Source organism: Bremia lactucae, linkage group LG10 (genome assembly GCF_004359215.1).
Source record: "Bremia lactucae strain SF5 linkage group LG10, whole genome shotgun sequence".
NCBI classification, from domain to species: domain Eukaryota; phylum Oomycota; class Peronosporomycetes; order Peronosporales; family Peronosporaceae; genus Bremia; species Bremia lactucae.
In genome coordinates, this window is record NC_090619.1 from 2714947 (window position 1) to 2739074 (window position 24128).

The 24128-nt window shown below is 45.1% G+C and overlaps 3 protein-coding genes across 3 annotated transcripts; 2 read left to right on the plus strand and 1 right to left on the minus strand.

The window, feature by feature from the left end:
* Positions 1-1223: 1223 nt before the first annotated feature.
* Positions 1224-4348, plus strand: CCR75_006652 (uncharacterized protein; the record flags this gene model as incomplete). The annotated part of the gene is made up of 4 exons (XM_067964720.1): positions 1224-1343; positions 1401-3007; positions 3082-3862; positions 3931-4348. The coding sequence occupies 4 exons, from the start codon at positions 1224-1226 to the stop codon at positions 4114-4116; spliced, it is 2694 nt and encodes an 897-aa protein (XP_067814316.1). The 3' UTR covers positions 4117-4348.
* A 90-nt stretch (positions 4349-4438) lies between these two features.
* CCR75_006651 (uncharacterized protein) lies at positions 4439-5067 on the minus strand (the record flags this gene model as incomplete). Its single annotated transcript, XM_067964719.1, has 2 exons — positions 4439-4894; positions 4966-5067. 2 exons carry the CDS (start codon positions 5065-5067, stop codon positions 4736-4738), a joined length of 261 nt encoding a protein of 86 aa, XP_067814315.1. The 3' UTR covers positions 4439-4735.
* Positions 5068-5162: 95 nt separating this feature from the next.
* Positions 5163-6981, plus strand: CCR75_006650 (uncharacterized protein; the record flags this gene model as incomplete). The annotated part of the gene is given in 7 exon segments (XM_067964718.1): positions 5163-5227; positions 5312-5542; positions 5622-5800; positions 5871-6049; positions 6110-6199; positions 6218-6373; positions 6433-6981. 7 exon segments carry the CDS (start codon positions 5163-5165, stop codon positions 6523-6525), a joined length of 993 nt encoding a protein of 330 aa, XP_067814314.1. The 3' UTR covers positions 6526-6981.
* Positions 6982-24128: the final 17147 nt, after the last annotated feature.

The following is a 24128-nucleotide window of genomic DNA, read 5'->3' on the forward strand; positions in this document are numbered from 1 at the left end:
AGAGTTTCGGGACGACGCGTTTGCGTCATCCCAGGTACAGGGGTCTGTACCTGTTGTAATCTCAACAGTTCCGCCTGTTGAGAGCCTTGCTGATTCAGCAAGGCTACTTTTTCCTTCATCTCGTCAAGTTCATGTTGTATGAACTTGGCGACGGTTGAATGGAGGGCATCTCTGTCTAAGTTGGACAGTAATGCCAGGATTGCATCGTTTCCTACGGATGAACTCATTCGTTCAACCGCACTCCTTTCTATATCACTTAGAAAGGAGTAGCTTTCAGGGGAAACGTGATGCGTATTCCCACTACCATCTAACATGTCCATGTTAAATGTGGGAAATGTGGTCCTTGGACGGACTACAAAGTGCTACCAGGTGTAACGGGGCACTGCGACTTGTACTGTTTCAGTACAAGTCCACTTCACACTGCTTCAGATGTGAGTGGTGCCTCTCGTTAAGTAACGTACACTGTACGTGCAGAGGAAGACTTCCCTTAAGACAAGTTAACTTAAGGGTAAAATGAAAACTGTATTATTATAGTTGCGTGCAGTGAGGTAGTTGTGGTGGGCGCGTTAGCGACCTCACCCAACACACTAAGTACTTTGATTAACAGTCGTCACGGGAGCGGTAATCCGGCTCCTCGTGCGCACTTATCAAGTAGGAAGTAGTTTTCGGACTGATTTATGTTTATCGTATTAAATATAAATACCTATTTTTACCAACCAAAATGTCATCTCTATAGATAACACTTAATATGTATTGCGAGCGTATCTTTCTAGATACCTCGCGTAACGGATGACGCTAGCCGTCATCCCCCCTAATGTGAATGCAACCATGTGCATCACATCCACAAGGGTTGGTCACAAATGTGCACCATACCCGAGTGTTGGGTCTAATTACTATTATTTAGTAATTAACCTTCCGCTTAAGTACACCACGTGTGCTTAACGGGGACTGTGTAACATTAGGGCAACTTTAGCCCGTTGCACATTTCATGAGTCTGTAGTGTATTCATTAACAACAAGCACACGGGGGGGGGCCTTTTTAATACTAATTTGAATGCCTGAAAGAAAAGGATACTTTTAAGCATAGAATCCGCTTAAATATAAATTATGACAGAAATTTAACATTGTAATACTCTTTTCATTGACTACTTTCGCGCCACCTCCAAAAGATCCTTAAGAGGGAGATCTACAATATAAAGGAAGGAGACGCGTTGAACCAACAGCATGAAGGAAGCACCACCCATCCCTGTTCCGTCCAAGGACCCTCAACTGAAAGAAGACCTAGAGCCTAAATCTTCTTTATCCACCAAACGCATAGAAAGCGCGCCATCCGAAGAGGAACTCGTACGTTTTGGCCTAAGCAATTTCGTCATTACATGAACTTAACTCATTTAATCGTAGTCAGAAGAGGATCGCAAGCTGAAAGAGGATCTTAATACATCTGTAGCCCGTGTGTGTGATCCACAAGAGGAAATTGGCGTCAAACAGCTGGCGCTAGAGCTACTACGTCGTGAGATCCGCTCAGCCACGTCGTCTATGACATCAGTACCCAAGCCTCTCAAGTTTTTGCGTCCATCTTACGAGACCCTTAAGGCTGCCTACGATACATTTGAAGCTAGTGATGCAAAAATGCTTATGGCTGACATCCTGGCAGTGCTGGCCATGACAATGGCAAAAGAGGGCTCGCGCGAGAGTCTTAAGTTTAAGCTGCTAGGACACAGTACGGATTTAGGATCGTGGGGCCACGAATTTGTGCGCTCAGTGGCTGGAGAAGTGGGTGCCGAGTACAATGCTCGTATCACGGCTGGAGACGCTTCAGACCCGGACGTTCGCGACCTCTTGGCAATTGTTAACGCTATAGTGCCATTCCACATGCAACATAATGCCGAACCAGAAGCAATTGATATCTTGATAGAAGTCCAGCAGCTTGCAAAATTGCTGGAGCTACCCGATATTGATGAAAAGAATTACCAGCGCGTATGTCTGTACTTGCTGGCCTGTGCTGACTTTATGTCAGATGCGGAGGACCTCGCAAGCCTATTAAATACGGCGTACTCGCTTTTTGTGCGTTTAGAGCACTATCCAGACGCCCTTCGTGTGGCTTTGCGGGTCAATAACGAAGAATTTGTGGCGGAAGTGCTTCAAAAGTGCCCAAATGAAAATGTGCGAACCCAAATGGGGTTCATTTTGGGTCGTCAGCGCTATGTTTATGAAGATGAAAATGAAATCTCGGTTAATGAAATTATTGGTAATTCGGACTTGAGTGGGAAATTTATAACTTTGGCGCGAGATCTCGATGTGCTGGAAGCCAAGACCCCGGAAGATATTTACAAGTCCCACTTGTCCGAGACAGCAAGTATTGGCCGTGGTCGAGACTCCGGCGTTCAGCCTGCTGATTCCGCACGCGCAAATTTAGCATCGACGTTTGTTAATGCTTTGGTAAACGCTGGCTATGGAACGGATAAGCTCATGACGCCGGAAGGGAATACGTGGCTGTATAAGCACAAGAAGCATGGAATGCTCAGCGCTGCAGCGTCTTTAGGGATGATTATGTTGTGGAATGTTGAAGAGGGGATCACACAGATTGATAAGTATCTTTATTCAGGGGACGAATATGTAAAAGCTGGTGCGATTCTTGGTGTAGGCATCGTGAGTGCTGGTATTCGAAATGATTGTGACCCGGCTCTAGCGCTATTGTCGGAACATATTGACTCGGGCAATTGCTCGATCCGCTGCGCTTCGTGCTTGGGTCTAGGCATTGCGTATGCTGGCTCAGCTCGAGAAGATGTGTCAGAGCTACTAATTCCTGTTGTATCGCACGCTGATGAAAATGCTGATATTCAGGAAGTGTCTTATGCTGCTTTAGCGCTTGGAATGGTAGAAGTAGGCACATGCGATGAAGAAGCAGGCAGTGTGCTTATGCAGAGATTGATGGAGAGTTCCGACGCAGAATTGAGCTCTTCTTGTGCCCGATTTCTAGCTCTTGGCCTTGGTTTGTTGTATCTTGGGTACGTGCTTTATCTTGCAATATGAGACTTCGAATGTATTAATTTGATACCTATGTTGTAAATGGCTTGTTCAGTCGTCAAGAGCGTGTGGAGGCCATGCTAGAAGCGGCCAAGACAATTGAGCACAAGATGTCTAAATACTTGGCGATTACGTTGGAGACATGTGCATACGCTGGTTCAGGTAATGTGCTTAAGGTTCAGCAGCTCTTACGTACCTGTGCTGAGCACATTGAGGATCCCATGGAGGCGCAGCATCAGAGTGTTGCGGTACTTGGCATTGCTCTCGTCACGATGGGAGAAAATATTGGCAGCGATATGGCGATGCGATCATTTGACCACTTGTTGCAGTACGGTGAAGTGGCGGTCAGGCGCGCTGTGCCACTAGCATTTGCTCTGCTGAGCGTTTCGAATCCAGAGTACGCACTAATTGACACACTCTCGCGACTCACCCACGACGCTGACTTTGGCGTCGCTCAGAATGCGATCCTAGCACTTGGTCTTATAGCTGCTGGCACAAACAATTCTCGGGTGGCGGGTTTGCTACGTCAGTTGTCTGAATTTTACAGCCGTGAAGCAAATCACCTCTTTGTCGTTCGAATTGCACAAGGATTGCTACACATGGGCAAGGGGCTAATGACATTGCATCCATTTCACTCGGACCGATTAATTATGTCTCGCGTCGCGGTGAGCGGGCTCCTGACGATATTGCACGCTTCATTGGATATGGAACACACGATTTTGGATACTTCTCACTACATTTTGTACTGTATCGCCACAGCAATGCAGCCTCGTATGCTCATTACGCTCGATGAAGACTTGAATCCACTTCCTGTGTCCGTTCGAGTCGGTCAGGCGGTACGTCTATGTCAGTATATTGTTTTGTATCGATAAATGAACTGATCCTAGCAATTGGTTTGATATAGGTTGAAATTGTGGGCCAAGCTGGCCGTCCAAAGTCTATCACAGGTTTTCAGACACATATGACACCTGTGCTGCTGAATGTGAAGGACCGTGCAGAGCTTGCGACGGACGAGTATTTTCCGCTTACGAACGTGCTAGAAGGCGTGGTAATTCTTCGAAAGAATCCAGATTATGAGCCAGAAACGTAAAAAAAGATGTGATGGATCAGCAAATTAGTGCCATCGTTGTGCAGCCTTAAGCCTGTCGAGCTAGCGAAATCAAAGCCAGTTGATAACCTTTTACGCATACATGCTTTGGGACGTTTCCATGTGTTCGATTCTCGTTATATATTTGAACTGCCTCCGGTTGAAAAAGAAGTTTTGATCTTAATGCCCTTCCGATAATATTTCAATCATCTCTATATATTTGAACTGCCTCGCGGTCTACAAAAGAAGTTCTGATCTTGATGCCCTTTCGATAATACCGTCGGCAAGGCTATAAGTTGCAGCTTCTTAGTTTATTGTTACAAGCGTGTCGTTCAGCAAGGTCGTTGCAGTGCGCAGAGTAAAACTTTTAGATTTGCACGTTGAAGGAATTCGATGGCACAAATCGCTTCGTAGAGGCATTTGATAACTTTTCTGTCAAAATGGCATGCCATTTTATTCTTATTATAGTACAAGCAGACTGCTTTAGTGACCAAATGACACGTAAAATTTAATCAGACGTCAAGCATCAAGACTGCAATTTAGTTACTTGTAGAGAACCATTATCGCTTATTTTGAGAAGTCAAGAAGTACTGAATTATGCGCCAAAGAAGGAGGTCTATGTCTATTCCATTTTTGCGTCCGTATGTTTGTTCTTCTCCTTGTCTTCTTTGTCCACAACCATCTCGCCACGTGACTCTTTTTCCATCTGACGAATGCGCATCCTTCGCAGCACTTTGTTTGACACCTTCTTTACGACCGACTTGCTCTCCTTTGTCGCTTTCTAGTGTCGTTAATAATTTCTTTAGTTATCCATCCCTCAACTTCATGCACTGCAATATATTTTCAACGCACCCGCTCGCGCTTTTTTATAAGTTTTTCCTTACGAAGCCGCTCTTTCTCCACCTCGAGTTCATACTGAGCCTTGATCTTGGTACGGCTATTCTTCCTGGACATGGCGTAACCTCCACTACTTACACCACAAAAATATTTCACAAGAACGAGTTTTAGCCAATCGATGCTCTATCGCTAAAAACGTGTTAACTTTTCAAATGAAACACAGACGTCGTCACGCCGAGACGCGATGGCTCTACAATCTCCTGCCTTCAAGCGTTCGGTAGGCTAATAAGCCGCTGTAAAATTATTGCAAAATATACATTTTATGTTGAGTTGATAATGATGATTTGTCGTTGATGGAAAGGCGTACGCTGGCTGGAGTATCTTTCGGTATCTCTATTGGCGTCGCCGGAACCTTAGTACTGATAGGCATAGAGGACAAAGGGAGCGAGACCGACAGACATGCTCCAAAACCTCTCAATCACACATCATTGAAACAAAATAATTTGCCTTATCACGAAGCGCTGCGCTACGGAGTTCCTTCAAACTCGAATGTTTATGTGCGCTCGGGTTACGTTGTGTCGTATGATTATCGGTGCGTGCAAAAGATATTTATAAAGTTTATAGTGAACAAAATTATCCGAAGGTTTTGGAGTTGTTATTGTCATTTGTAGTACACGCAATGCGTCGTGGGTTATGGAATACCTGACGCAGGATGCACTGCGTATTAAGCACGAGACAAATCGTGCCAACTCCAAGTTTGCGGTGGATTGCGATATTCCTGAGCAGTTTCGAGTGAATCCAAAGCTATACCATAATAGTGGCTATGATAAAGGGCATCTCGTACCAGCTCGTATGTCGTTGCCCTTGTAGCCTTCAATTTTGACAGTTGACTTATGACCCCTATTAAATTTTGAATTCAGGAGACATGAGCCATTCCCAAAAAGCCATGGACGAGAGTTTTTTTATGACTAATATGTCGCCACAGATTGGCTTAGGGTTTAATCGAGACTATTGGGCTCGTTTAGAAGGCTTTGTGCGTCATCTAACGAGCCAGTACGATGCTGTTTATGTAATTACGGGGCCGCTATTTCTTCCTAAGGTAAGCAAGCTTATAAAATATCTAGATACCTGTTTTTCCAGCTTTATTTAACATCCCTAGAAAAACAAGAAACGTGGGGGTTACATGGTGTCATATTCTGTACTTGGCGACCCACCGGATGCCGTCGCTATTCCAACACACTTCTTTAAGGTAATTTTGTGTAAAAAGGAACATGGAAATGGTTTTGCTACGGCTGGTTTTATTTTGCCTAACAAAATTATCTCCGAAAACAAAAGTCTGCGAGACTTTCAAGTTCCGTTAAACGTCATTGAGAAGCAAGCTGGACTGCTCTTCTTCAACAAGGTCCTGGCTTTATCGAAAAAGGTCCTGTTTTAATATCAAACTTATGGCGATTCTTGTTACTTTTTATGCTTTGCGCACAGCTTCATAGCTCGGCAAAAGTAGAGTTGTGTAGCGAGATTAAATGCTCTCTCGCTGCCGTATACCGCCAAACCTCAAGTAAAGTTGGAAAGTAACACATAATTCTACTACAGTCATTACATTACAAAAAATCGATAAAATAAATAATTTGTTGCTTTTGATCTTAATAATCAGATATGACTTGGATGCAAAGCTGACGGAAAATCGCTGGAAAGCTCAGGAAAAATAGAATCTTTGTTGCCAAATGCCCCAAATCTTTTAATAACCACAATGATAGCGGGGCTACCGAGCTCTTTGATTCGGAAAAAGACTAATAGTCTCAAAGAGCCACTTAATTTCACGAAACTGAAAAAAGTCACGACTCAGAGTCGTACAAGCTCGCAGAGCTTACCTTATCCTGGCCCGAGGAACTAACAATTCCTAGACTGAAATAACAGGTAATGTATAAGTGTAACAGGGCACCCTTTGTATTACTGTTAACAGTACTAGTCAACCTACACTGATTTCAGTGAAGTTGGGGTGCCTCACCTACTTCGCGTACACGACGTGCAGAGGAAATAAGTGTAACATAAAAACCTAATGATATTCCAATTTTTATGCAATTTTTAATCTCTTCACACTGGTTTTCAGGTAGTTGATCAAAACTATCAATTAAAAATATATTTTGTTCTGTAATTTTTTTCGATTGTTTTTGAAACCAGTAAAATTAGACAATAAAAATTACAAATTTTAATAGAATTCAAATTAAAAATTCAATGGAATCATAAATACACCATATTAAATATTATTCGGGAAATATTTCGATAAATAGTGAAGAAACTTACACTGAGGTTCTAAGTCGCTAGGAAGTCCTAGCTACCATAGTTAATTCTAAGGCTTCAAAATAGAGTCAAAGCAAAACTGTATTAATATATTAGTTCCTACTAACTGTAACGGGGCACTACTGCTTCAGTACAAATTCACTTCGCACTGCCTCAGTGCGAGTGGTGCCTCACGTCACTTTACGTACGCTAGCACGTGCAGAGGAAGACTCTCTTTTAAAACACTTGCTAGGGGGTTAATTATAATCTGTATTAATATAATTAAGTTCTTCTGTTCTATCTACTTAATACTAACTTAATTGTAAACTAATACAAAACATGTAACATAGTCTTATCTGTCTTTCTCTTTGCGCGCGTCCAGCGCTGACTGGACCGCGGAGAAAATAGATATAATGGTCTTTATCTACCAATGGGTAAGCTTTTAGAATATTGCCATGTAAAGTAATATTCTCCACCCTTTAGATAATACTAATCAACAACCTTTGAGTGTTAATTTCATGTAACGATACACCCCGTTACATCACCCCCCCCTTAAACGACAATCACTCGACTGTCATTGGATAGAGTGGTCACTATAAGACCACCTAATTAAAAACAATGTTGATTGGTCAGAACCGACATTTTTTAATTCTATCGCATGGTTAACAAGTATATGCGGTACGCGAATAGTGCGGCGCCTTCGGCTGCGGTTCATGCAGCGGCAAGCGACGCATTATTGTCTCTTGCGGCAGACGTTCCGTCTACCGTAGTGTCATCTTCTCCCGCAACTCTAAATGTTGCGGGTGCATGTGGTGGTACACCACGTGAATGCGACCCCTCTTTGGAGGTCGACTACGAATGCGAGTCGGACGAAATGGCCGACTCGGGGAGAACAGAATAGTCGCCTGATCATCGTCAGGCGGCTGACTATGAGCCTTCGAATGAGGGGGCTCATTCGAGCAGACGTGCTGGTAGCGTTCGCTATAGCATGTTTGGTTTCCGACGATGAGGATAATTCCTCATCGCCAGCATCGTCTCCCGTGCCATCACCCGCACCTATTTCTGTGCGTGGTGATGACGATGGCGTAAGCCATCGTAATAAAAGTTCTTGTGGTACCCCTGCTTCAGTGGTTACCACTCAGGGGAACGTGGACACAAAATGTCTCGTCTTGCCCCTGAGAAGAATCCGTGGCTTTTGCCCGAACAGCTAATTACTAGCTTGTCTGGAGAGGCTACCCCTCACAATAAATATCCATTATTTATTGCGACAAAGCTACACGGCCTTGATCCCAGCGCGAAGAACTTACGCGCTGAGGAAGACTTTTATCTCGATGCTTTTTCAAGCATCGATGTTATAGTGGCAACAATAAGCGAGATAAAATCTCGCTTATGCAAGCCTGGAGCGCGTTATTCGCAATGTCAAAGACATTACACGCGAAGCCTAGCTTCAAATACATAAAGGGATTCTTAAAAAGTTTGAGAAGCGAACTCCAACCGGTGCAAGGTATAAATTGCATCGGTTGTCACGCGAGTTAGGTCTTCCATTCCTCACGTGGGGTGATGTCTGTCCGTGCTGTGTTGACAACACCAAGCGAGTAAAAGGGCATGTCTATTCCCTTTCTTCGCCCTGAGGAAGAACTCGCATCTCTAACGAGATGCGTGATGCGATTGACATTTTGCAATCGATTTAAAGGCGCCAGGGCGCGTGTTTTCCGATGGATCAGAAGGTCCATCGGATGGGTCTCGTCATACTGACGGACGAGGCCCTCAACGTCAACAATCAGCTGGGAACGAGGCTCCCAGCTGTCATGTGAAGGCAGATAACCGCGCCAGCGAACAAGATACCTCGTTCGCTGCCCCTTCACATCACGGTGGTTTTGGATACGTTCCACAAGGAAACGTTGACCACCGTGGGATATCTAACAATGGTTGTGGCGAAGGAGGGAAATTAGATTCGACCCATATGTCGGATCTAGAGTCGAAAATCGACAAACTCGATCGCTTTCTCCATGATTTGGAGGCGGAACTTGATCACGAGCGCGGTAAGCGTCGCTCGTTAGAGCAGACGGGGCAGGCTCACCATATCGAACGATTGGAAGACCGTTCGAAGAGTGCGTACTCCATGTTGGAGTACGAACGGAATTATCACGCTCTTCCTGATGAGCGGTTGTCAGCTCATCGCGATTTCGAGGATCTTCGGACCGACATGAGAATATCCAGTATGAAAATCTGATTCGTGACCACAAGAATCTTTATAGAATTTCGTGGAAAGGGTGGTCAGATCCGTTCTCGGAAGAAACCGCGTACTGATGGTACGGGCGGAGCCGACCAACGTAAAACGTAGGATGCGTTCGCATCCTATGTGGCAATTCTATTGTGTACGCATTGCCTATGCGATGCAGTACACGGAAAGGCCCAATAAACTTGGGTAGTAGTTTACTGCTACCCACATTAGTGACTAAACGCTTAGGTAAGTTACCGTAGAGAGAAGTACTAGGTCATTAATTTTAAATGAAAGAACTTTTGCTCTTCCATGTTTGTCTGCGTTCTGTTTTTGACGGTCACTGCGTTAGCAATGGAATCCTGTTCGAAACGGATTACTGATTCTCGAGCCAGCAGAAATTCCTCTGCTGACTCATTTGTTTTGTCTTTTTCAGTGCGCTTTGTGCGCACTGCCATGAGATCTTTCTCATCTTCGATGTCGATTGCTTCGACATCGACATCATTCGCGTCGTTGGTAATTTCGATGCGTAATAATCATGAGCCAGAAATGGCTTTGCTCAAGCGAGTCGACCCCCCTTAGACTATAGGATCCCTCTAATTGGGTGGGTATGCGTGGATGGCGTAAGCCATTCAAGAAGAACGGTGTATGCGTTGTAGACGCATGCACCGAATTATTGATGGCGAATTTGACCATCGGTAAAAACTCGCTCCAATTCGGATACGATTGGACGTAACCTCGAAGTATCTCTTGGAGGACGCATTTACGGGTTCTGTCTGACCATCTGTCTCTGGATGATCAGAAGTTGACATAGTCAGCCGTGTTCCGAGAGATCGGAACACGGATTGCCAGAACTCCGCCGTAAACCGTGGATCTCTATCCGAGACCAGTTCACGAGGTAACCCGTGGAGTTTGAATACCGTGTCGATAAAGACACGTGCACAGCCCGGAGCCGTGATCGACTCTGGTACTGCAGCAAGATGTACCATCTTGCTGAATCTGTCTACAAAAACATGGATTCCATTATTTTGTGATCATCTCGGGAAATCCGAAGACGAAGCCCATAGATACGGACTGCCAACATTCTTTCGGAAGTGGTAGATGTTGGAGAGGTGCACGGGGTGAAGGGACAGGCTTCACCCGTTGACATACCTCGCAAGCACGAATGTGCTTGCGCACGAGCTGATACTGGCGGGGCCAGTAAAAGTCGCGACTTACTGTGAGATAAGTCTTCTCACGTGATGCGCAAGCGCAAATCATTGTGAGTTGGGACGATGACACGTGGAGTGTCGCCGGCAACGGCTGTGTAATACAATAAGCCGTTGCGTGTTTTGTATCGATCGGATGACGATCGATATAAAGCCGATGATTCTTTAAAAGATTTATCGGATGGATTCTTTAGATGTGCCATTAAACGCAGAAGGTCCATATCTTCTGCGTAGGCTCTCTTTATGTCATCGAACAAGGTTGATGACGGAACACTTGAAATGAGTGTGGCAACAGTGAAATTATTTTCACTGTTGGTATGCACAGCCGGCTCGGAATCGGGTCGGCGTGATAACGCATCAGCGACGACGTTAAGTCGTCCTGGTTTATATTTCACGGAGAAATTATACTCCGCGAAGAAGGATAGCCACCTCGCTATTCTTTGCGAGAGTTGTGATCATATCGGCCGTGCGTAATCACGCATGGTCCGTATATACGATGAACGGTCTATCTCCGAGGAGATAGACCCAAAACTTAGCCAATGCATATTTCATGGCAAGGAGTTCCTTGTAATGCACTGTGTAATTGCGTTCAGCTGGGGGCAACTGACGCGATTGGTAATAGACGACGCGCTCCGCGCCGTCTGTATCGTATTGCATTAACGCACAGCCGATTGCAAAATCGCTGGCGTCACAGACCACATGGAATGGTCTGTCTTGATCTGCAATCGCCAAGATGGGCGATTGCATTAAGATTTGCTTGATACCTCCAAAGGAACGCTGACAATCAGCGTTCCATGACCACTTCACATTTTTCTGAAACAAAGAAGACAGATGCACTAAGATGTACTGTCATTTCGGCATAATCGCGCGAGTACTTGTGCAAGTACGCCGCTAAACCGAGGAACTCTCTAAGTCCCTTTACGTCGACTGGCACAGGCCAATCGGTGATCGCCTTGATCTTTTCTTGATTTTGCCGTCACCCAAGAAGTGGTAATTACCTTGCAGCGAATATACACTTTTGAGATTTGCATACAACTTGTGCTCACGCATAAGTGTAAGAGCCTTTCGGACGTGGGTACGATGGGGCGCCATACATCGATTGATATTAATAAGTTAAAGTCATTGCATAGAGATCGCTACTTAGGAACTTGATATATTAATAATTTCTACTTTATCCCTATACTAAAGACTTAAGTATTAACCTTTAGTAGCTAAGACTTCTTATCTACTTATAACCTTCCACTACATGTCTATGTACGTAAAGTATTTAGGCACCTCGTGTAACGGGGTACACTGTTACATAAATATCATTTCCTATAATGAGAGCCATTATCATACGCTCACCCTCTTGATAGTATTCACTCACCCCCCACCCTAATTCATTGGCTAAAATTCATCAGGATTATTTTTCATCACTCACCGTACCACTCACCCATTAAGCGCGGTGACTCAATTTTAACACCTCGGCAACAACACACTTAAATTTGAGCTTAACTTATTAACCACCACAAACTGCGCAATAATACAGATAAGTAGGGCATTCATTTCGCAAACACAGATTCAATGGATTGAATATGGATTGAATAGTTCACACACAGAAGAGTCGATAGAATGGTACTACATATCATGTGGTGACGTTGGGTGTATAATCTGGGGTGGAGCAGTCCAAGCGCGACCTTCAAGGCAAGTACGCGCATTATGGCTCTTTCTATTGCAGTTCCTATATCAACGTCGGAGAGGAGCCTTTAAGTGATTTCCAACGCGGAAAAACTGGGAAAAATTACGTCGCGTAGATCCTGTTGGCCTTACTCTTGTCCAGATCATTACTGGGCATGCATGATACTATCCGAACCCTGCAGTACATGGTCAAGCAATGCACTTTTTCGATGATTATTAGCAATTTAGAAAGCTAATCTGACTTTTTTTACCTTTTGAGTGGATTGAGTGGTAGTGAGTTGAGTGGACTGTTTGATAGTTAGTTGAGTTGTAGTAGTTGTTAAAAGTGAGTGAATATTGATTTCCGTCTAACGTCAACTGATGTGAATATAAGTCAATGGTCTTAAGGAGTGAGCGAATACTATCAAGAGGATGAGTGAATACTATTGTCTCCCATTACAAATTTATTTTCTAAAAAAGAAAATAAATAAAGAAGTACAAAATTATTATCTTATATTAATTTTGACTTGAAGTTCCAACGTAACTCAATTCAAATATACTGACGCAATAAGACATTAGTTAATTGATTGATTTATTTAAGTTTAAATCAACCCGGCAATCGTTACAAGACACGATAAGGCGGTGGGCAAAGAGGCACTTACAAAATTAGTTATTTATATATAAGAGCCGATAGATAGAAGATCGTTACAAGAGAACGCAATGTATAAACAAATTACTTTTTCTTTATACTTAAGCCTTAGTATCGACCTTTAGTAGCTAAAATTCCTTAGCTACTTGTATCCTTCCTCTGCACGTGAAGTAATCGAGGCACCCCACCTTCACTGTAATAAGTCTAGGTTGACTAGTACGGTTGTTAGTATTAGCAAAAGGTACCTGTTAGCACTTCATGTTACGTTGAACGGCCTGCGCACGTCCCATTTAATAGGAAAACCTGAAATTACGGCAAATAAAAGGTATGTTCTGACAAGCCTTTTGATCGGAAGGATAAGCAGACTAGTGCTTTTGAGCAAAGTAAGAATCACCAAAGTTAAATGCTTATCAACATATTGAAAGGTATAATTCGAATGGTGCAGACACTGCGGCGCAAGCGTCTCGAGCTTTCACATCGTAATTGTATCGAGGTCTTTACAAGCAACAAATGCAGCCTCCTCCACACCAGGTCCTGCATTGAGCCCTTAATATCTCGTCCAGTCCCTTGTGTCCCACAGTATGACTGCGTCTTGCAAAGCCGCAAGAGCCAACTGTTCCGAATTTAAAAGGGCACACGCTGAGCTAGCATTCGATGACCTCGAAGCGTACTGATAAGCGTCTGTCACTACCCGTCGACACAGCGAGCATTCTCGTCCTCGCAAGTCACAAGCAATTATGTCTTCCACTTGGAATTAAAACAGCAGCTAATGACAATAATAATAAAGATAGGCACACCTACGTGCTGCACTAATGAGAAGCGATTCATTGTTAAGAAAAGAAAAGACGCGGCCATATTCGTCAGCAGCCCCATTCGACCCTTCTAATAAGTTAATAAGCATTTCATGACAAAACCCACCCCAGCTTCAAACGGGGTTATTTTAGCCAAGCAGAATGCCTAAAACTTTGGTGGGGCGAGTTGCTTTCGTAAAATTGCATTGTGTGGTATATCGTGCAATGTTTAAGTAATTTAAAAAAGAATGCCGGTATATGTACCTCAGCTTTTTGGTAAATGTACCTCACCCCAAATAATCGTTACAACTACAGCCCAATGAGGAAGACCTTGAAAATGCCCGCCTGGCTTCGCGGGAGCTTTCTTCCGCAACAGCTTCGTAAGTTCTATATTTGCATTTTTAAATTGAAGTTGAAGACACCTTAAAGTTAGAAAAAATGTTTATTGTCTATTGTGGTTACTTAAGGTGCTTATTAGTTAGATCTTAAAAGGGTTTTAGATTGTTTATGTTCTGGATTGAGGACAAGTGCGTGAATTGTGACCAATTTCTTTGCACGTACTACAATGATGCCTTGCTAGCATTGGTTCTTGAAGTGACCTTTCCACATATTCAAAGGCAGAAGGATTCTGGCGAGTGGATCATGTAGGTCTGCCAAGCGGTGAACTAATGCCAGGGTTTGAACTATCAAATCTTCATCTAAAACACTTTGAAGGGCACGCAAAAATTGAGGTTGCTGATGCTACAACAGCATCTCATACCTTCTTCTAATAAGTATCAGCAAATCGTAAAATGTTCTCTTCTACTTGCTGCAAGAAGTGGCTGGTTGAGCCACTAATGCTGACCAAATCCCCAAATGGCGTCAAAACACCACCAGACAATAGCATTGTTCGAATGAGATAAATGCAGGGAATGCCTATAGTTAGTGTTAAAATGTTGCTGCAGGGCTCACAAGATTTTTCAGTAGAGGGGTACTAAAGCCAATTTAAACAGGCAAAATTAGTATGGAGATTTAAACTTCATCTACAGGGATTAAAGCTATGTATACTGTTTCGATGTCAATTTTAATGCATGCTCGAAATTTTCTTTTCGACATTTGTCCATAAAAGATTCTTGTGCTCAAAAAGGTTGTGCGTTGACTGATAATTAATGCTTTGGCTGAGGTTGACTTCTGCTCATCACATGCTTTCTCAAGCAGTACACAGACACGAAGCATGTCACCTGTTGGGACCCGTATGCATCGCTTCAAGACAGCATGGGTGTAACGGGACACTGCCGACTCGTACTGCTTCAGTGCAAGTGGTGCCATGTCACTTCACGTACACTAATACGTACAAAGAAAGACTCTCTTTAAAACACTTGCGTTAAAGAGGGTTATCAGTAAACTGCATTTAATATAATTAAGCTCTTCTGTTTCTATCTATTTAATATTAGCTTAGTTATATACTAATACAAAACATGTAATGAAGTCTTATTTAACTCTCTCTTCGCACGCGTCCAGTGCTGACTGGACAGCGGAGCAAGTGAATATAATGGCCTATAATATTTGCCAATGGATAAGCTTTCCGAATATTACTATGTAAAGTAATATTCTCCAAATATTATCTATCTTGAAGATAATATATTAACTAACAACTTTTAAGTGTTATTATCATGAAACGATACACCCCGTTACATCACCCCTCCCTTAAACGACAATCACTCAGACTGTCATTGAATAGAGTGGTCACTATGAGACCACTTAATTAAAAACAATGTTGATTGGTCAGAACCATCATTTTCAATTCTATCGCATGGTAAGCGAGTCCATGCGGTCAGCGAATCGTGCGGAATCTTCGACTGCGGTACATGCAGCCGCGGGCGCCGCATTATTGTCTCTTGCGGCAGACATTTCGCCTGGTAGTATCATCTTCTGCCGCAACAATATATGTTGCGGGTTCACGTGGTGAATCACCACGTGAGTTCGCCCCTCTTTGGCGGTCGACTATGATTGCGAGTCGGACGAGATGACCGACTCGGGAAGAGCGAAACAGTCGCCTTTGTGGTACACCTGCTCCAGTGAGTACCACGCAGGGGAGTGCAGACGACAATATATCTCGTCTTGCCCCTGAGTTGAAGCCGAGGCTTTTCCCGAACGGCTAGTCAGTAGCTTGTCTGGAGAGACTTGTCCTCACAATAAATCACTCCTTTTTATTGCGATAAAGCTACATGGCCTTGATCCCAGCGCGATCCCAGCGCGAAGAACTTTCGCGCTGAGAAAGATTTTATCTCGATGCTTTTCTTAAGCATCGATGGTACAGTGGCAACAACAAACGGGCTAAAATCTCGTTGATGCAAGCCTGGAGCGCGTTCATTCGCAATGTCAAAGACATTGGACGCGAAGCCTGGCTTCAAAGACTTAACGCGATTCTCGTTAAGTTTGAGGAACGAACTTCAACCGGTGCAAGATGTAAATTGCATCGGCTGTCTCGTGAGGCAAGACTTCCATGTCTCACGTGGGGTGATCCCTATCCGTGTTGTGTAGACAACACGAAACGAGTGAAAGGGGATGAGTATTCCCTCTCTTCGCCCTGGGGAAGGGCTCGCATCTCTATCGAGATGCGCGATGCGATTGACGTCTTGCAATGGATTTACATGTGCCAGGGGCGCGTGTTTTCCGATAAACCTTCTGATTAATCGGATGGGACTCGACATACTGACGGACGAGGCCTTCAACATTAACAATCAGCTGGGAACGAGGCTCCCAGCTGTCATGTGAAGGTGGATAACCGCGCCAGCGAACAAGATAACACATTCGCTGCCCCTTCACATTACGGTGGTTTTGGATACGTTCCGCAAGGAAACGTTGACCACCGTGGGAACCCAACAATGGTTGTGGCGGAGCAGGGAAAATTAGATCTGACCCATGTGTCGGATCTAGAGTCGAAGATCGACAAATTCGATCGCTTCTTCCATGTATTGGAGGAGGGTCTTGATCACGAGCGCAGTAAGCGTCACTCGTTGGGACAGACGGTGCAGGCTCACCGTATCGAACGGTTGGAAGACCGTTCGAAAAGTGCGTACTCAATGTTGGAGTACGAACGGAGTGTCACGCTCTCCGTGATGACCTGTCGTCAGCTCATCGCGGATTCGAGGCTCTTCGGACCCGACATAAGAATCTCCAGATTCAGGATGAGAATCTGATTCTTTTAGGGTTTCCTAAAAAGGGTAGTCAGATCCGTCCTCTGAAGAAACCGCGTTCTGATGGTACGGGCCGAGTCGACCAACGAAAAACGTAGGATGCTTTCGCATCCTTCGTGGTAATTCTATTGTGTACGCACTGCCTCTGCGGTGTAGTTCGCGGAATGGCCCAATAAACTTGATAGTAGTTTACTACTACCCACATTAGTGACTACACGCTTAGGTAAGTTTACCGTAGAGAGTAGTACTCGAGGTCATTAATTTTAAATGAAAGAACGTTTTTTTTATGTTTGTCTGCGTTCCGTTTCTGACGGTCCACTGCGTTAGCAATGGAATCCTGTACGAAACGGATTACTGATTCTCGAGCCAGCAGAAATTCCTGTGCTGACTCAATTGTTTTGTTTTTTTCAGTGCGCTTTGTGCGCACTGCCATGAGAATTTTCTCATCTTCGATGTCGATTGTTTCGACATCGACATCATTTGCGTCTTTGGAAACTTCGACGCGTGATGAGCATGAGCTAGAATTGGATTTGCTCGTGCGAGTCCACCCTACCTTAAATTAAAGGATCCCTTTGATTAGGTGGGTATGCGTGGATGGCGTAAGCCATTCACGAAGAACGGTGTATGCGTTGTAGACGCATGCACCGAATTATTGTTGGCGAATTCGACCATCGGTAAAAACTCGCTCCAATTCTGATACGATTGGGCCTTTTCTCGAAGTATCACTTCGAGGACGCGATTTTTGCGTTTCATCTGACCATCTGTCTCTGGGTGATCAGAAGTTAACATAGTTAGCCGTGTATCGAGATATCGAGACACGGATTGCCAAACCTCTGCCGTGAACCGTGGGTCACTATCCGAGACTAGTTCACGGGGTAACCCGTGGAGTTTGGATACCGTGTCGATAAAGACACGCGCACAGCCCGGAGCCGTGATCGACTCTGGTACCGCAATAAGATGTACCATTTTGCTGAATCTGTCTACAAAACAAGAATTCCTTTGTTTTTGTGATCGTCTTCGGGAAATTCGAAGACGAAGTTCATAGATACGAACTGCGAACATTCTGCCGGAAGTGGTAGATGTTGGAGAGGTGCACGGGGTGAAGGGACAGGCTTCACCCGTTGACATACCTCGCAAGCACGAATGTGCTTGCGCACGAGCTGATACTGGCGGGGCCAGTAAAAGTCGCGACTTACTGTGAGATAAGTCTTCTCACGTGATGCGCAAGCGCAAATCATTGTGAGTTGGGACGATGACACGTGGAGTGTCGCCGGCAACGGCTGTGTAATACAATAAGCCGTTGCGTGTTTTGTATCGATCGGATGACGATCGATATAAAGCCGATGATTCTTTAAAAGATTTATCGGATGGATTCTTTAGATGTGCCATTAAACGCAGAAGGTCCATATCTTCTGCGTAGGCTCTCTTTATGTCATCGAACAAGGTTGATGACGGAACACTTGAAATGAGTGTGGCAACAGTGAAATTATTTTCACTGTTGGTATGCACAGCCGGCTCGGAATCGGGTCGGCGTGATAACGCATCAGCGACGACGTTAAGTCGTCCTGGTTTATATTTCACGGAGAAATTATACTCCGCGAAGAAGGATAGCCACCTCGCTATTCTTTGCGAGAGTTGTGATCATATCGGCCGTGCGTAATCACGCATGGTCCGTATATACGATGAACGGTCTATCTCCGAGGAGATAGACCCAAAACTTAGCCAATGCATATTTCATGGCAAGGAGTTCCTTGTAATGCACTGTGTAATTGCGTTCAGCTGGGGGCAACTGACGCGATTGGTAATAGACGACGCGCTCCGCGCCGTCTGTATCGTATTGCATTAACGCACAGCCGATTGCAAAATCGCTGGCGTCACAGACCACATGGAATGGTCTGTCTTGATCTGCAATCGCCAAGATGGGCGATTGCATTAAGCTTTGCTTGATTCCTCCAAAGGAACGCTGACAATCAGCGTTCCATAGCCATTTCTCGTCTTTTTTCAAGAGACGAGAGAGATGAACTGTCATCTCGGCATAATTGCGGGAGTACTTGTGCAAGTACGCCGCTAATCCAAGGAATATTTTAAGTCCCTTGACATCGACTGAAACTGGCCAGTCGGTAATTGCCTTGTTCTTTTCGGGATCAGGGCGCACGCTGTGTATTTCCGACGACGCACCCAAGAAGTGGTGTTTTGCTTGCAGCGAATATACACTTCTTGAGATTTGCGTACAGTTTGTGCTTTCGCATAAGTGTAAGAACTGACAAGCGTGAGTTTTATAAGCTTCCACGTCCGTTTTTCCGTCAATGGACCGGCTACGGACGAATACATCGTCAACTCGGTACGAATTCTCGCACCGGTCTCAACAGCTTCGTTACGCATCTGCCAGCTGGTCCTTGCCTTATATTTTCTGAGCCAAGGTAGACCTAGGATGACATCAAATTTGTCATCCAGATCCAGTACGTTGAAATCATCATCGAACTGTAAATCTTTTAAAGTGTAGTGAAATTTCACTACGCGTATCATTACTGTTATCGATACGCCTGTCGCTAGACGCACCGTCATCCTCGTTGGAGGGATGTTGCGCTCAAAATATTTGAGCCTACGACTCTCTAGCGACTGGCGACGAATAAAGTTTCTCGACGCCCCGCAGTCCACTAGGGCTCTAAGTGACAAATCATTTGTCACTTCTAACTTCAACGTGGTGAGTGATACATCATCGCCAGATGCAGAGACACATAATGATTGTGTGTCTGGAGCAACTTCAGTGAAGAGATGTGCTAATTCTCTTGAGGTTGCTGGATCGTAGGGCGTTGCGCCCCTACTGACCTCGACCATTTTTTGGCGGTCCGCCTCGCTGTTGCGATTTCGCAACAACGTAGGTACCCGCGATCGTTGCCCTTTTTGGCATTCGGTCCTAAATACGTTCTGTACCTCTCGGTACTGGGCGTGGAGCACTACACTCATGACCATAGTGTCGTAACTTTTAGCATCGATATGCATTTCTGCAATCGCGTTTTGTTCGAAAAGCGAGGTTTCTCGCGTTCGACATAAAAGAGGTCCATAGGTTCTGGACCTCCAAGCTCGTGTCGTCTTGGAGAACGATACGATGACGAACTAGCTTGAGCCTGTCTCAAGCTTAAGTCCTCCTGTTCCGCAACGAATATTGCTTCTTCAAGCGTATCCAGCTCCAAGCAGAACAGGTGGGTCTTTACGGGACCATCCGTAAAACCTTGCGTGAACACCGAAATCAACGTGTGTTCATGAACTGGGTTGATTGTGATACAACTCGCTAAGAGTCGTATGTTCTGGGCATAAGCGTGAACATCACGCTTGCCTTGTTTGAGTTTCAGAAGCTCTGATCGAGCTCTGAACTCAGCCCTGGGCGGTTCAAACGTGTGTTTGAGCCGAGCTTTAAAAGCCTCTAATGAGCCAAAGACATATGGTTCGCGCAACTTAAGGATTAGTGCCCAAGTTTTGGCACGACCTGCCAAGTTTGACTGAGCAAATGCGACTTGCATTTGCTCGTCGACGATGTGACGAGCCCTTATGGCATCGTCCAACGAAACGTGATACGTATTTCCATTATCATCTGACATGTCCATGTTAGATGATGATGGAACTGTGTTTTTTTGGACGAAATACTATTGCTGCCAGGTGTAACGGGGCACTGCTGACTTGTACTGCTTCAGTACAAGTCCATTTCGTATTGCCTCAGTGCGACTGGTGCCTCACGTCACTTTACGTACACTAGTACGTGCAGAGGTAGACTCTCTTTAAGACACTTGTTCTATCTACTTAAAACATACTTAATTATAAACTAATACAAAACATGTAATAAAGTCTTATCTCTCTTTCTCTTTGCGCGCGCCCAGCGCTGACTGGACCACGGAGAAAGTAGATATAATGGTTTATATCTACCGAAGGATAAGCTTGGTAGGTGACTGGGCCTAGTCGGCGTCATTGCCCGACTCGGTGAAAACTATGAAGGCCTTAGAATCTACCGGGGCCACGTCCTAAATACAGAAGAAGCGAATCCCATAACAACAAGCAACTAAAAGAATTGAAAAGCGCCAAACCAGAAGTGCGGAATGTGCCACCAATTTCGTCATAATCGTAGGACATGCCCGAGCAAGGACGCATGATTGTATGCTTCGTTATCTCTAGTACACTGTAGGCGGGCACGTCGTAATGCGGCCACGCTCTACTTAGACACACACCCTAGCACAGCGAGGAATCGGTTAAACCAGCAAAAAATCTTCGAGTTCTCACGTGACAAACAACGAGGTGACGACGGAGTTATTTGACGCTTCGTCAGACCCGTTTGGTGCGGAGTCATCTTGCAAAGACTCCATGTACGACGACTTTTCTGGTGATGGCAGTATGCGTCACCACGAACGAAGGGATCGTAAAGGTCGCTTCGGTTGAATGCTACTGGTGGTGATAAACCATGAAAGGAGTGATTTTAAGGATCGCTCCGAGAGCCATACCAGCGTCAAGGTTAACATGAGCCAACGGGAGAAGGACCGCAATGTTTTTTGGCGGTTTGCTCCCGAAAAGAAGCCTTGGTTACCCTGTAAGGGCAACCTAACTCGTTGGTCTGGTATGACCAACGATCGGTACCATATTCCGTTGTTCGACTCATCCAGGCTTTACAAGCTTGGTGATGACGAAACGGAATTCTTCGTCGATGCCTTTTTCCGGCACCGGTGGTACACATGTAAGCGGGCAAAGCAAGTCACTTCTTTGTTCCAAGCTTGGGAAGCATTTGTACAGCATGTACAAAACATAGGCCGTGAGGTCTGCCTTGACAAGCTAAATGCTTTCCGGGAATGGTTCGAAAACGGACCGTAGTCGGCGCACGCAACTATCTGCACTGTTTGTCTAGAGAGGCAGGGATACCTTACCTCTCGTGGGGGGCTCATGTCCATGCTGTTCAAGGGTGCAGGTCATGCCCCTAAGGAGGCATTGCCTTGGCGGTGTAGTACACGAAATGGACCGATATACTTGGGCACTAATTTATTACTGCCCACATTTGTCACTACATGTTTTGGTAGGTTATTGTAGACTGTAGGACTAGATTGTTCACATTAAGGAAAAAAAATGTTTGCTTTTCCATTTTTGTCAGAGTTTCGTTTCTGTCGGTCCACCCCATCCGCTATGGAATCTTGTACGAAACGGAACACTGCTTCTCTAGCCAGCAGAAATGCACCTGCTGAATCGGTTTTGTTTTGTCTTTAGTGCGACCGGTGCGCACTGCGGAGATCATTCTCCTCATTAGCCGGAGCTTTATTGCTCTCATTAATAGCATTGTTTTCGATGCTGATTCTTTCAGCATTGTTATCAAAGTCAGTAATAGCATCATTTTATTTTACTGTGTGTGTCCACTTTAATCTTAATTAAATCAAACTTGGTATCCTTCGCATTAACTGTAGGGTCAAGGCGTGATGAGCAAGAGCTAAACGTTGGATGCCGTAGTATGCCACAAGTGCGACAAGCGCGGCCATATGATGGCTCGCTGCTATGCCAGAGTCCCTGCTGGTGCTAAGACGCCCAGCAAGAGGACTCTTTACCCAATGGGTGATGGGAGGAACCAGCGTACATGACGCGTGAATTCTGCATCGACCACTGAGGATTCGAAAAATGCTCGAGGGCAGTAGAAGCGGGATGCCCTACTGACACGGACTCTGAAGCTACCCCTACGTTCAGGATTTTCGAACAAATGACTAGCATAGTCCCTGAGGCTCCAAAATTTTGGACCTCAATCCTGCTGGTCTATAGCGCTCGAGTACGAGGCTATGACCAAGTGATGACCCTTCTCGCGATTTCGGGTGCATCACATTTTTTTGTGAAACTCGCGCTCTTGAATATAGATTGGCGAGGATGACAAGCAAGAAGAGGCAACCGTTCGGATTGCAAACGGCGCACTCGTAAAGTCTGATGGAGTTCAAGTTGAACTCGACTTCAGCCTTAGTGAGTTATCCTGTAGAGAGAAGTTCATGGTGCTAGGTATGGAGAGTCCGTGTGACCTTATCCTAGGCATGCCATGGTTGGCAAGACACCAACCATGGATAGACTGGCGTACAGGCACAGTTGCTAACTCTACGCAGGACACCGGAAACGTTGTGCTCCTACGAGTGGCTCGGAGAGACTGGTGTAGCGAGAAGGACGATGACAAGTAGTCATGCGTCCAATGGTCCTGCATAGAGCCGAGAGCCTGTGGCAGTAACTAGAGAGCTGACAGGAAGTCAAGCGTCGCAAGATCCGTTCAGAGCCTAGCATCAGGCATGAAACTGATTTGCAACCTGGCACCAAGTATTGTGTCACCAGGCAATTGCCTTTGCCAAAGGAACAAGTCGATTAAAAAAATGAGTTCTTCGACAAGCGAGCCAATGTGAGACATGTGCGTGAGAGCAAATCGCCTCACTGCAGCCCGATCTTTTGTGTGCGTACGGTGACTGGCGGATGGCGCGTAGTTCACGCTTACAATAAGCTGAACACGGCCACCATACCGGTGCAAACTCCAATCCCGCGGATATGTCTTGTTTTACTTCATGGGAAAGTCAACTATCTTTCCGCGTTGGATTTGAAGATGGCTACTATCAGGTACTCATGAGAGAGTCCGATGTAGCCAAAACACTAGTCAGCATACCAAGCGGCATACTTTGAGAGTGGCTTGTGATGCCCCAAAGGTTGAGAAACGCACCGGCGACATTCAAAGGACTGGTGGATCACATTATGCGTCAGTACTGTGCCTACGCGCCCCATTACTCCGACGATCTACTCGTGCATAGTAGGCCAAGGACGGGCTGAGCGCAATAGAGTCTCACAAGCGTCATTTAAACGCTTTGCTTAAGACTCTTGGTGACGGCCAATTGCACGTCAACGTGGAATACTGCGTCATAGGGGTCCCCGAGACACCTGTGCTGGGCTGCATCATAGGTACACATAGTGTACGAGCATAATCAGACAAGGTAAAGTCTGTAAAGGAATGTCCAATCCCAAGACACGTAAGGGATCTGCGCCAATTCCTAGGACCCGCTAATTACTTGCATAAGTATAGCAAGAATTATGCGGAGCTAACTAAGCCCTTGTCGGACCTCCTTAAAAAGGATGCAGAATGGATTTGGTCAAAAGAACAAGTAGATGCATTCACAACAGTGAAGCAATCTCTTGTTGAGGCACCAGTGTTGG